The sequence below is a fragment of the Mesoplodon mirus genome (assembly GCF_964341445.2).
Source record: "Mesoplodon mirus genome assembly, chromosome: 5".
Classification (NCBI taxonomy): domain Eukaryota; kingdom Metazoa; phylum Chordata; class Mammalia; order Artiodactyla; family Ziphiidae; genus Mesoplodon; species Mesoplodon mirus.
In genome coordinates, this window is record NC_138980.1 from 75,265,722 (window position 1) to 75,279,901 (window position 14,180).

The 14,180-nt window shown below is 37.4% G+C and overlaps 1 protein-coding gene across 6 annotated transcripts in view; it reads left to right on the forward strand.

The window, feature by feature from the left end:
• The window catches only part of RAPGEF6 (Rap guanine nucleotide exchange factor 6), a gene marked incomplete at its 3' end in the record, with an annotated part of 221,145 nt that extends 209,874 nt beyond the window's left edge, over positions 1 to 11,271 (forward strand). For 4 of the 6 annotated variants that reach the window (XM_082623744.1, XM_082623745.1, XM_082623748.1 and 1 more), the window contains 4 exons: positions 2,496 to 2,724; positions 4,308 to 4,810; positions 6,902 to 7,216; positions 7,827 to 11,271. In XM_082623744.1, the coding sequence (XP_082479870.1) occupies positions 2,496 to 2,724; positions 4,308 to 4,810; positions 6,902 to 7,216; positions 7,827 to 7,852 (1,073 nt within the window). Of the gene's footprint in view, positions 1 to 2,495; positions 2,725 to 4,307; positions 4,811 to 6,901; positions 7,217 to 7,826 lie in introns of those variants that run through there. The other 2 variants (XM_082623747.1, XM_082623749.1) reach the window with 2 other exon arrangements.
• Positions 11,272 to 14,180: the final 2,909 nt, after the last annotated feature.

Below are 14,180 nucleotides of genomic sequence, written 5' to 3' on the forward strand. Positions count from 1 at the left end.
GAAAATCCAACAGATTACCAGGAGCACAGCCAAAAGAACAGACAGGACCGAGAAGGCCACTGAGGAGAATAGAGACAGGACAAGTTGTGAGAACACAGCCAGAAAAAGAATGACATCCCTGTTTAGAAGATTTAGGGAAAGAACTCTTTCAAGGGAGAGACTAGCCAACAGCAAAAAAGAGGACGCAGATCTCAATCAAGCTACAGAAAGCTGTGAGAAAGTGAAGGATGTTGGAAGCAACATCAAAGATGAGAAAGGGAATGACATCTTCAATTCAAATAGCCGAGGCAACAGTAACACTTTAAACTGCTTCTGTACGCGATTCAAGTCTAAAAGGAGAAAGACACTCTGATGAAGTTCCTTACTTTATTTTAGTGTGAAATTTGTTTTCATTTATTAATGGAAATGTAGCTTAAATTAAGTCATTTGTCAAATAAGGCTCAGACAGACAACTTACTAAAATACTATTTATGAGCATTTTATGATTAGTGTTACAGGTCCTCCAACAACAAAATCATATCCGTTTAAAGTGCCTTATTTGTACATATGTTATTTTGCTAATGTTAGTAAACTTAATACTCTTGTTTTCTGTAGTTGGCTTTATTTCCTGCTGGTAGCAGTTGGGTCTGTGAGTGCAATAAGTAGAGGAGGCTTTTTAGGAACCAGTGTTTACTTTTACATTAAATCCCCCAGTAACAATCTGATCAGAACCTTTGCCTTAGATAATTGTGTTGCTATCTTATTACTGCAACTACTTTACAAGCTAAAGTGAAGTGTTTGGAAGGCAAGAAACTGTATCTTGTCCACATAAACTTTTTTATATCATCCACTTTTCATATATACTCTGATCAGAGGAGGGAGGAGATAGTCTAACATAGCAGGTTCAAAAACATCTAGGAAACTTGTTAAAAACTTACTGTGTCCCACTGCAGACCTTGTAAATTTGAATTGCCAGAAATAGGCCCGAGAATGTGTATTTTAATAAGCCTTCCAGGTGATTCTTAGAGTTAATTATATTTGACAAGTACTGATCTAACAGACATAAGAATGAAATTATTTTTAAAACAGTAAAGCAATTCTATCCCCCAGGATAAAAGAACAATGACTTTTTCTTTTGAGGAGGAATTTTTTAATTTTTTTTAGTTTATTTACCACATCTGTTTTCTTGGTTCTCTTGAAAATTGACTGATCACTTCATGAAGGGCCCTGAGAAATAGCAGTGATCCCAAGATCAGAGAACTGGGGTAGGAGTCAAGAGACTGACTTGCCTTGGCTTGTCCTGTGCCTGGCACAAAAGCCAAATGCAGATCACACATTTTCTGAGTCTTAATTTTTGTTTTTGAAATAGTTAATGACACTAATTAATAAAGTTATTATTCAACAATTTTTTTGTAATAACTTGAGCTATATGTGAGTCTAAAGCCTATAGTTCTTCTTGAGATTTCTAGGAATGGACCCAAAGGTCATGCACCTAATCAACCTCATTCTTCTCTCAGTGAACAAGAAGATAATTGTTTACTTCTTTGAGACCTACTCCTTGCTGGGATTACTACAGCATTTTCTTTATTTCTCAACAAAAGAAGTTTGGTTACTTTTCTAACAGTTACCCAAACAGACGATTGTGTACATTAGCTATCATGCTGCAGATTTGTTTTTGGAACCTTCCACCTTACTCCATCTCCACCCCTTCATTCCAGAGAATGCTAAAGAAAATCTCTCTAACTATATCTGCTGTGCAGTAAGTCATAGAGCAATTTAAAACAGGTAGATGCTGGGTTTTTTCATGTTACATTCTTGTAAATCTGTCAGTTCAGCTGTTTAATGTAATGTTCTGCTAAATTGGTGAAGAAAAAGGAAACTAGGTATAAGAGTAAGTCCAAATCTAAAACAATTTATTTAAAAATACTAAAACAATGGCTTTTAACTTGGGGCAAGACCTCTTAGGTGACAGAAGCAAAATATCTAGGGTATTTGCAGTTTGAAAAAACAAAAATAAAATTCTTTCCCTTGAGTCCTGACTCCCCTTACATACCCCTGCCTCGAGGTAGTGTTTTGGACACTCAGGTCAGGCCTTGAAATATTTATATTAATCAAAGGGGAGGGGACATAGGGTTAAAAAGAAGTTGAGAAGTTCAAGATGTCTATTTATTAATGTTTTGTAATATATTTAATGCCTCTTGTTTTATTAAATGCTTGTAGCTATGTGAGAGCCTGGGGCAGATTTACCTTTGAACTAGTTTTCTCAGTAATACTGGGCTTTGACTTTCTATTTCTTGAATTTGGAATTAGATTGGTGCCGTGTGGGTAGGTAGGTGAATGGATATGTAAAGGAACATGTACAGAAAATCGGCACCATTATATCTACATAGATGGAAATTGACATTGATACTCACTTTATGTTTTGTTCTTTTTATATTTTTCTTTGTCCTCTCCCTGACCCTCCCCACTCCCGTTCCCTTGTTTTGTAGTTTGATCAGTTGTCTTCTCTCATTCAGGTTATACACTTATACCATCAGCTAAATCTGACAACTTGTCTGACTCCAGTCATAGTGAGATTTCTTCACGGTCCAGCATTGTGAGCAATTGCTCTGTTGACTCCATGTCTGCAGCTCTACAGGATGAACGGTGTTCCTCCCAGGCTGTGGCAGTCCCTGAATCCACTGGAGCATTTGAAAAGACAGAGCACTCCTCAGGGATAGGAGACCATAGTCAGCCTGGCCCTGGGTAAACATCCTTGCCTGTGTTCACATCACAAAACCCAAGCCGAGTGGCCACTGCAAGCAGTGCTCCCTAATGTGAACCTAAAACCACCCCCACCGAAGGGGTAGTTGAAAGAACAGGAGAACCAAGCATGTATTCTCTATACTGAATCTGCAAATAAGTACTATTTTGAAAGCTATATGGGTGCTCATTTTTTAAGTGTTACTGGATTCAAGTAACTTACCTCATGTATCTTTTCGATCAATAAGAACTCAAAGTGAAGATGCTATTGGTAGGTGGGAAGTAGTTCTTGCATTCTAGCTATAAGGTTAGAGATTGCTCAAAAAGAGTGTGTAATGGGAAGTACCCTCAGTGCTATACACGTTGTAGACAGACTGGGAGAGTAGGACTAGTCTTTGATCATTACTCTCTCAAAGTATGATTTGGAGAGTAAGAATTATCAGCTAGCAAAAAGTCAATTAAAAAAAGTTAACTCTAAATTTCTATTTAGAATCAAACAAAATGGAAATCTACAGAAAGCACTGAGAAAGTTGATTCTAAACTGATACTGTTAAATGTGGTACACTTTAATATGAAAAATTTAAGATATAGTGAAGTATTATCACCATACTTGTAAGGGTTTCTAAACTATGGTTCTCTAGACCAGGAGTCCGCAAACGTTTTCTGTGAAAGCTAGATAGTAAATATTGTAGGCGTAGCTGGCTGTAAGCTCTCTGTTGCAATTGCTCAAACCTGCTATTGTTGCACCAAAACAGCCTTAGACAACTTGTAAACAAATGGGCATGCTGTGTCCCAATAAAACTTTATTTACAAAACAGGTAGAGGGCTGGGTTTGCCCTTGGGCTCTAGTTTGCTGATCCCTGCTCTGTATGCTCTGTACTATAAATCAGGGAGTCACAAACCTTTTGGGGGGTAGGCAGGTAAAGGCCCATTTAAAGGAGTACATATTTTAGGCTTTGCAGGCTGCATATGGTCTCTGTCTCAAAATCTTTGGAGTATTTTGTTCCATTTTGTTTAAACCCTTTAAAATGTAAAAACCATGCTTTGCTCAAGACCATAAAAAAACAGGCTGTTCGCTTGATGTGGTCCATGAAACTAAGTTTGAGAACCCTTGCTATAAATGATAGAATTCATTTAGTAGTAGGTAATTGGGGAAGTTGCTGTTTCCTTGGTACCTCAGAGACACTGAAAAATAAAACATGGTTCCTGTAATTGAGGATTCTTAATTCTGTGTGCATGGAGAGAATCTAGTGTTGCATTATGTTGACCAAGAATGAAAATGTATACTTAATTTTATTCATTTCAAACCTCATCCTTCATAATAATTCAAGAAAAATTCTGAGGAAGCCTTTTAAGTATTTGAGTTTCTTCAGTGTATGTTTCGAGCTAAGTATTAACATTAATGCCAGTACAAGTTTAGTGATGATTGATTACAGTGTCATTTTTTTCCACAAGGTTATGTTGGCATTAAACACTTGTGATGCATGTTCTGTAGTCTCTTGTAGGCAGTAATACTTGCAATGGACTGAAGAAAATTTTTCCGTTAAGCCAAAAAATTACTTTTAATTGTGTATCTCCAATTTTAGGTGGACACTCTCAAAGCCATCACTAATCAAGAATTTAGCTGTCTCATCTTCTGTGAGCAGTGACGAGATTTCTCATGAGCATATCATTATAGAAGCAGCTGATAGTGGTCGTGGAAGTTGGACTTCCTGTTCAAGCAGCTCCCATGACAACTTCCAAAGCCTTCCAAACCCAAAAGGCTGGGATTTTTTGAACTCTTATCGACATACCCATTTGGATGGTCCCATAGCTGAAGTTGAACCCACTGACTGTGAGCCCTGTACCTGTCCTAAAGGCTGCTCTCGAACTTGTGGTCAGTGTAAAGGAAGCCTAGAGACTAATCAGTTGAGGCAGAGTTGGGCTTCCTCTAGTTCTCTGTCTGATACATATGAACCAAACTATGGGACAGTTAAACGGAGAGTGTTGGAGAGCACCCCATCTGAGTCATCTGAAGGCTTAGACCACAAGGACGGCATCGACCCTGTTTATAAAACTGTTACTTCGAGTACAGAAAAGGGCTTGATTGGTAAGTTGTGTGTTCTTTGTCATATCTGTGGCATTTAGAATTTAAGTGGTAAAGTGATCTTAGCCCAGAATTTTATTCTTGGAAAATTCCCTTCTCTTACTCTAATCTCTCTTTCCTCCCTCCACATGCAAATTATTTTCCAAAAGTTTATGATTTCTCAAGGGCTTTGGGGCAGATATTCAAGCCATTTAAAATGAAAAAGCTGACATGCAGGAATTTAATAAGGGGGACAGGTTTATATGTCTTGTTTTGCTTTTGAGATCTTTTTGGTTTTATTAAAATATTGCATTACTGTGCAGTAGTAATAAAGGGATTTTTCTCTTTGCCACCTCATAAATTGTTTGGACCCTACTTGCTTTGCATACATGGTAGAAACTTTGAATCTGATACTACTTTTAGGTAGTACAAGTGATGGAAAAAGTGTGATAAAGAAGTCCAAAATAGGGACTTCCCTGGCAGTCCAGTGGTTAAGACTCTGCACTTCCACTGCAGGGGGCACGGGTTTGATCCCTGGTAAGGGAACCAAGATCCCACATGCTACACGATGCAGCCAAAAAATAAATAAATAAAAAAGACCCAAACATTTTTCATTATACCCTCCTAGCACATATCATAGGTGTGCCAGCTTCTGTTTGTGGATTCTGTTCTAACCATGCACAGCTTTCTTGGTGTATTCTTTTAGTATTTGGCCGTCAAATACATTTTTTTCCTTATTCTTGAGTTTATATAAGTACCTAGATATAATAGCACCTGTGGGTTTTTTTTTCATGTGGAGTGACTGTACTTTGAGTCAATATTATCATAATCAACTCTTTATACTATATTCGTGATGTCAATTTAAACTACTAAACATATGAAAGACACGTGCTTTTTTAGCATATTTATTTTTTACTTGTCAAATTTCATTATAGGTTGGATTTTTTAGTTCATTCATTTTTTTCCAAGGATTTTTTATTAAAACCTTTTAGGTAACTGTTATATGGATATACAAGCATGTGTGTGCAAGGATGTAAAATCTTTCTCTTCTTATCCATTTGGGAAAATAGATTAAAAGAATTTTTTTTGTTCATTTCTAGATGACTCTGGGCAAATCACTTAACATTCTTCATTCTTGTCTTCTTTTCACAACCTCTCCACCCGCTCCCCACTCTATTCTCCTCAGATGGGAATGGAAATCCTTTCTGACCTTGATACTACATGCAGATTTTACTGGTAGAGTTGTACAAATTTCAACATGGGCAAACTTGATTCTCTAAGGGGAGAATTTAATGATCCTTTTTAATTTATTCTTCTTGTATATAGATAGTGTTTGTATTTTAAAAGTTACTTACATGATCAAGATGCTCAGAGCCATTTGTCCTGTGAGTCTTGTGGATTGGTCTTAATTTCATGGAACTTCCTTTTTAACTTATTTCTGATGCTTTTTGAAGCTTTGCCTTAGACCCAGGGTGTACAAACTTAGGGCAAAAGATTTTAAGTCACCATTGTTTTTAATGTCCACTGAAAATCAGAGAAACTTAATTTAAGATGGATTTCCTAAAATTATGGCTTTTCTTCTCACTTAATCACAGAGCAGAGGTTAAGAATAAGGTCCTTGAAGGAATTAGTTCCTCTTTAAAGTTGTTTATATGCCAGCACTGACGTGAAATAGCCCTTAAGTAGAGGGCCTAAACGTCATTTCTATGAAAGTCCCCCCATTTAATAGAGTATAGATGTTCAGGGTGAATTCTTAAATGTCTCTGGCTCATTCACCTTTGGGGCTGGTATTCCTTGAGGAATTTGTCACACACTTTTGTGATTTGTGGTCTGACCTGTGAAAGGAGGAAGCTTATCATCAGTGTCATCTCCTTCAACTGTCTCATTCTATTTAATGTTTGTAAAACCCAATGTAATTTATGTATTTTAAAAACAAGTTTAAATATCAAGTTTATTACGCTTATTAAAAGTGTTTTTAACCTGCTGCCATTGTGTTCAAATATATTCACTGTGTCAGTTTTTAAGTTCTATTTTGTCATTGTAATAAGTTTCAGTATTTTTTTTTCATTTCTTATATTTTTCATTAACATTTCCATTGCTTATTTTTCATGCCAGTGTACTGTGTCACCTCACCCAAGAAGGAGGATAGGTATAGGGAGCCACCTCCCACTCCTCCAGGATACATGGGGATTTCTTTAGCAGACCTAAAGGAAGGACCCCACCTACACCTAAAACCTCCAGATTATAGTGTGGCAGTGCAGAGGTCAAAGATGATGCATAACAGCCTCTCTAGACTGCCACCAGCTTCTCTCAGTAGCAACCCTGTGGCCTGTGTTCCATCGAAGATCGTAACTCAGCCTCAGAGGCATAATTTGCAGCCATCCCATCCTAAACTAGCAGATGTGACTGACGCAGATAGCGAAGCAGATGGTATGTTGACAAAGTACCTTAATGGCTCTTAAATGAATTGCTAAACACATTGAATGGTCTTTGCTCTGGTATTTCACATAATCAGAAATGTTTTCTTTAACTGCTTTAGAAATCTCTGTTAAAAAAGAAATGCCTAAATACGATGGTGTGTTTTTTGTAAATGGAGAGGGCAAGCTGATTGTATTTAATAGCTCAGCATAAAAGGATAATTTTAAGAGGAGGCACTTGACATTGGTAGAGTTGTTTTACACTAATGCACGGACACTTGAAACTCCAAGTATCAAAATGTCAAATTATCTGAAATCATGCTAATCCTCTTATTAGCAGAACTCTTGACCAACTTTGCAGTTTGGGCAATAAATGAATTTTATCCTTTTAAACAATCTAGTAATAAAGTGGTTAAAAAGCAGTTCTGAATTCCAGTTGATTGTCAGCCTTCAGTGTGATCAGAACTCAAAAATGTCATTACAATAAAATCTGGCCTTTGATGGGATATTTGAGAGGATTTCTTTGTTGAAATTGACTAATTTTTTAAACAGATAACTAGATTGTTAGTTGATCTTCATTAATATGCTGACCTACCACTTAACTGTGTTTCTTTTATTTTCAGAAAATGAACAGGTTTCAGCAGTGTAGCCTTTGGATTGACCTGACTGAAGTCTACAGAAAGTCACGGAGGAAGGAGTGGGCAGAACCAGCTCACAATTCTGCAGGCTGTTGCCAACAAATAGCTCGCTGCTCCTGCTGCTAACCTAGAGGTTTTAATCCCTGTACTCTGAGCAATGAGATAGCCCGGAATCATGCTTCCTTTCATTTAATCCCTGCAGATGCCTAGTTTCCTCAGCTATGGATGTTGTGCCTGGATACCAGTCTTCGCTTTGCACACCAGACCTGCCTTGGGACCACAGTTACTAGAACAAATTCAAACTCGAGTCCTCCCCATATATATCACTATAGATTTTCTTTAACATGTTATTTTTAAGATAGTAGTAGTGGTAGTATTTTCAAGCCATAGCTTGGGTTAACAGACAAATTCAGAATGTCTGCCAATACCAAGGATATTTTTATGTATTTGAAAAGTAACTTATTATTTGAAGTTTTGTGGTTTTGTTTGTATTTGGGAGCTCTTGTTAATTGATGTTCATGTTTGAGGCCATAAAACTGTCTCTGATCTGACCAAACTGAAGCCATCTTTACAGGATGATATGTCTGATCTATACAGAGAGGTAACCATCTATAGCACCAACGAAACGTAGGGTCTCGGTTTGAGTGGAACAGGAATCCCTTTGCTGTTGAGGTATTAGGAAGGAGAATACTGCCATCTGCTGGTCAGGATTTGGAAAGCCAAATGAAGCTACCACAGGGTCCTAGCAGTCTCTTGGGAAAAGGAAGGGGTATGATGGGGTGTGTAGCAACCCTAATTTCCAAAGAATGAAATGTTTATCTTACATAACATGTATACCAATTCTTTCTGAAGTGAAAGTCATTCTCTGTCTAACTGTAGCTATAAGTATAAATCCAGTAAATAGAGAATGAGTTCTAGACAGTTCTACTCTGTAGAAACCCATACCTAAAATTTTTCACAACTCAAATATGGAGTTTTTTTAAAGGACATGTTATCTTTGGCGGTATAGTCATGAAGAGCAATTTAGCTTTATGTGGTGTTCTGCAGCACCCGCCACCCAACCCCCATCTCACAGCACAAGGCTGTTTTTAATCTTCATAAACCCTGCAGCTCCCAGTTGCCTGCAGGTAAAGCTCATTAGCCCACCAAGGTCTATAACTGGTTGAAAATTTTGTGGGGGAAAGAGGAGCTAGAATTATGGAAGTGATTATTTCTTGGTTTTCACTTTAGGCCTTGAGAGGAAGGAGATATATATATAACAGCCTGTTGGGCGTGGCACTCTTAAGTATTTAATTAAAATTTCAGTGACTGTTTACTGGATGAGGTAGACTTTCCGCATTTAAAAAAGATCTAGTATGATGTTTTCTACATCTTAAGTTTAAATTTTTTCATTTGTTTTTTAGTGTTAAGGCAAGTGAAAGGTTAATAAACTTCTGTGACTACCAAAAAAAAAAAAAAAAAAAAAAAGCCAAAGCCATTAATGTGTACTACCCAAATCAACTTGGAGCCAAAAATAGGTTTACTTCTGAATGGTTATCCATATGTGAATTTATAGGATTTAGTTGGCTTACTACTTCCTTTTGAAAAGTTCTCATTTTTTCCTAGCTCTCTCTTCTCTCTATCATCCTCCTATTTCCTTCATTTTAAAATCATAAATCAGTGCCAACTGGTAAATGGCAGTAGTCCATCTTTTCTATCAAAATGATAATTTCTTCATTTTAGGAAAAATAGCATGTCTGAAAAATTCCCATGGGCAAAAAACTGTAAATACGAAACTTAAGCCTTAGAAATTAACCCCAGGTATGTTAGAATGAGGCTAGTTGGCTCCATAGCTTTCTTGGCCCATTGAAATGGAAAGTAACCTGGATCAAAAATCCTGGTTTGAAAGTCACACTGTAAAGGTTTGATCTATAAACAGTGGTCCTGTGATCATAAATTTTTCTTTCACTGATTTAGACAATATTATTTTCATGTCCAGAGCAAAATGAAGTGAAAGATATTTTTGCTACAACCATCTTTTTATCCAGTTTGGGTATTTATTCTCACCATTTTATATCCACTCCCCGGAAAAATGTGCTGTTTGCACAGTATCTGTTTTTTTTAGCAGGTCTTTCAAACCAGATGGGAGCCTTCTCCATCGCTGTCCTCAATGTTGTGGATAATATCTTGCACAGAGAGTCAGAGGCTTGTGGTTTTGGACTTGCACCTTGTAGCTGCCTTTGTTTCCTGTAGCTTGAAATGTGAGTGTTTGGATCAGCTGATCACATTGATCAAGAACTAAAGCCAAATGCTTTCTAGTTTGATATGTATTTATCCCTTAAAAAATTGTGGCGTTTTGATCTTTATATTCTAATTTACGGTACATTCCTGCCTTCTCTTAGTTTGTTATGCGACTAGAACAAGAGAAGCCTTAACCTATACTTGCTCCAATTCAAAATGCCCGTTTGTTTTTATTTTATAAGTTTATAAGTATACTGAAGAGATCTATGCCCTCATTGTACCACAACTCTGAATCTGCCAGGGCTATTGAAGCAGTAAATCCTCACTGCAAACTTTTGCCAAATAATGTTTCAACAAAAAAAATCTCTGCATAATGAAAGATTTGGAGAATTAGTAAATCCAATATATACTTCCATAAAGGTTTATTGTAATTTAATAGAGTCTTACTTTCTCCAAATGGTTACTTGCAGTATGATATTTGGGGAGAAAAAGTCTTTAAATGGTTTTTCTTGAGGGTGATGTCACATTGTCATTATCTGCATAACCACCTTGAGAATCTCTCCTAGGCTTGAAATGTGACAGTAATCATGGAGATATCCAAGAACAATTCTAATTTTTATAAAGTGTTTTCTCCCCTTTAAAAAGAAGGGGAGAAAGTTTCCTTGTATATTTAAGACTCTGAATATTATTTTGATACATACGTTTCTAAAAAATGTGATATTAAAGTAGATGTATCCCTTTAGTATTACCGTAAATGTGATATAGCAAAGGGATAAATCTTCAAAACAGTGTCACAGTACATTTTCAAATTTAAACTTGAACCCCCGTTCATCTTTAATTTCTGTTGTGCTTAAGGCTTCTTTACTTTAGATACACAGAATACAGTTGTACTTAACCTTTTAAAATTAAAACGTGAGCTGATCAGCAAAGGACAAAAACAAAACTGCACAGTCATAATAATCAAATAGCAATTATACTGCACAATTCAGTGATTGTAAAGTGTCCTGTAACAAGCAATGTTTGTCTCCTATTTTTTGATACCTCTTAAACTTATGTCTTTTAGAAAGACAGTGCCTCTGTATGCTTTTTGTATTTTTATTGAGTGTAAATATTTGTTATATTTTTGGTTAAGAGAATGTAAAAGTACCATTTATTATTATCATATCTACTAATACATTGGTGGAATCAATAAAGAATCTAATTAACCTTCTCTGCACTTTATGGCTAATGTATGGGAGCAGGTTATATACCCAGTCATTCAAGAGGACCAGTCTGGGACCTGCATTGGTGTGAAGGCATTTTTTGTTAAGTCTCCAGAGAATTGGAATTGTCCAATTATGGTTGACATTATGGTATCTGTGAAACACCTAGCTATTGTTTTGTTTGGTTTTTTAAAAGTGTATTCGACTACAAACCAAGTTTAACAGTGGCTTAAACCCTATTGGATTGTTTTTCTTTTATAACAGAAAAGTCTACTGGCAGACTGTTTAGGGCTGGTACGGGGATTCTACAGTTCTATTGTGGTCTCAGGGATTCTGACGTTTACACCCGAGGGCATCACCGCAGTGCTTCAAAAGGAAGGGTTTTCAGGAAAGGTGCAAATGTGTATCCCTTTTATTAGCAGAACAACAGCTTTTCTAGAACTCCACTTGCATAATTCTGCTTACCTCCCACTAGTCAAAACTGTCAGACGACCAGTGGCTGCAAGGAAACCTGGGAAATGAACTCTTGTAGCTGAGCAGTGGATGGCTCCAAATAAAAGTGGTATTCTTTTCAGTGAAGAAGGAAAGAATGGATATTGAATGGGCAGCTAGCTCAGTCTACCACAGCATGCCTATTGCCCACTCCTTCAGGAAGTGCATTTACATGTAAGTGCAGTAATTTATTTATTGGGATCAGATCCTAGGACCCTGGCAGAGAAGGAGGAAATTCTCCTTTAGTACTCCTTTGTAAAGTTTCCCAGTCGCTCCTCTGTACCCGGAGAATATTACTCCCCTGCTAGGTAAGGCTTCTACCTCCTCCCAGTTTACCCCCTCCCAACACACACACACCAAGGTTTCCTCAGGGCCACTCCTTCCCCTGATCTCTCCACAGTTACTAGTTTATTCCTTTATTTCAAAAATATTAAATACAAGTGTAGTAGGTTGAATAATAACTACTTAAAAATATCAGGCTCTAATCCCTGGAACTTTAAAGGTTACTGAAAAGGGTCTTTGCAGATTTAATTAAAATTAAGCATTCTGAGATGAGGCAATTACTTTGGATTCTCTGGGTGGGCCCTAAATGCTATCACAGGTGTCCTTAGAGGGGCAAAGGACGATAACACAGAGGAGAAGGCACTGTGAAGCTGGCAAGAGAGTTGTACCTGTGGGCAGCAGAATGCTAACAGCCACCAGGAACTAGAAGATACAAGGAAGAGCTCCTTCCTTAGAGCCTCCAGAGGAAGTGCCACCCTGCCAACATCTTGATTTTGGTCTTCTCACCTGTTGTTTCAACCACCCCACTTTTGGTAATGTGTTAACAGCAGCCCTAGGAAACTTATTTAATACATGCTACTGTTTTTGTCTGACCTTGAGGACCCAGAACCTGCGATTAAAGGATATAGTGGTCCATAAGTACACCACGGGAACTGTGAGCCCTGTCTCACTACCTTCAAGAAGAATTTGTTAAACCAAGGTAAGAGAGGCCCAGAGGCCTCCGCTCCAGCAGCCTGGTCAGCCTATTGTTTTTCTAAGTGTTCACGGAAGGGACATTCCTATCATCCTTGCCACACTTGAGATTTTTCATTTTTCTCATTTCAGGCATTCTGGTGAGTATGTACTGGTATCTTTATGTGGTTTTAATTTTAATTTCTATAATTACTAATAATGCTAAGCATCTTTTCAAATGCTTACTGGCCATTTGGATACTGTCTTTTATGAAGTGTCTTTTTAGGTCTTTTGTTTTATTTGTTGCTAGAGTATTAAAATACAGTTGTTTTATAATGACTTGTATATAACAACCTTGCTCAATTCATTTATTAATCCCAACAGGTTTTAGAATCTTCTGAATTCTCCATATTCTCCTGGAAATTTTCTCCAGGCAGTGAGCTGGGGCCATGGTGTAGGGCTCACCCTTTTGTTTCTTACGCTCTCAAGGATTATTATCTTTCAGTGCCTGGTGTCCAGGGTATTAAGTGGCATTGTTTTATACGTTTTGTCTAGTTTTTCAGTTGTTTCAGACAGGAGGGTAAAATGGTAGCTTCTCCATCTTGACCAGAAGCAGAAATCCACATATAAAATTTTAATACAACTCTCAGTAAATGAGAGCATACACCCACATTCTTCCTGCCCCACCCCCAAATCAGTAAGGATATAGAAGATTGGAACAACACAACTAACACACTTAATCTAATGAACCTGTATAAAACACTGAATTAACAACAACTGCAAGATACACATTACTTCTAGGTGATCATGGAGCATTTATCAAAGTTAACTATATATTGGGCCATAAAGAAACTATTAACAAATTTCAAAGGGTTGGACTCATATAGAGAAGGCTGTCTGCAACAGAATTAAATGAGAAATTAGTAACAAAAATTACAAAATTTGGAAGTTAAAGAATGTACCTCCCAGTAACCTGTTGGAAGGTAGAAATTATTTTGAACTGAATGAAAATAGGAATATCAAAACCTTTTGGATTTGATTAAAAGGAATTGTATAGCCTTAAGTGCATATATTAGAAAAATAGAAAGGCTAAAAATGAATTAGGTAAACATTCTTCTCAAGAAACCAGAATAATAGCAAATTAAATTCAAATAGATGGAAGAAAATAATAGCAGAAATATGTAACACGTAAAAAAAAAAAGGATTAGCAAAGCAGTATATATTCTTTTAAAAGACTAATGCTAAACTCTTTTTTTTTTTTTTTTTTTTTTTTTTTTTTTGCGGTACGCGGGCCTCTCACTGCTGTGGCCTCTCCCGTTGCGGAGCACAGGCTCCGGACGCGCAGGCTCAGTGGCCATGGCTCACGGGCCCAGCCGCTCCGTGGCATGTGGGATCTTCCCGGACCGGGGCACGAACCCGTGTCCCCTGCATCGGCAGGCGGACTCTCAACCACTGCACCACCAGGGAAGCC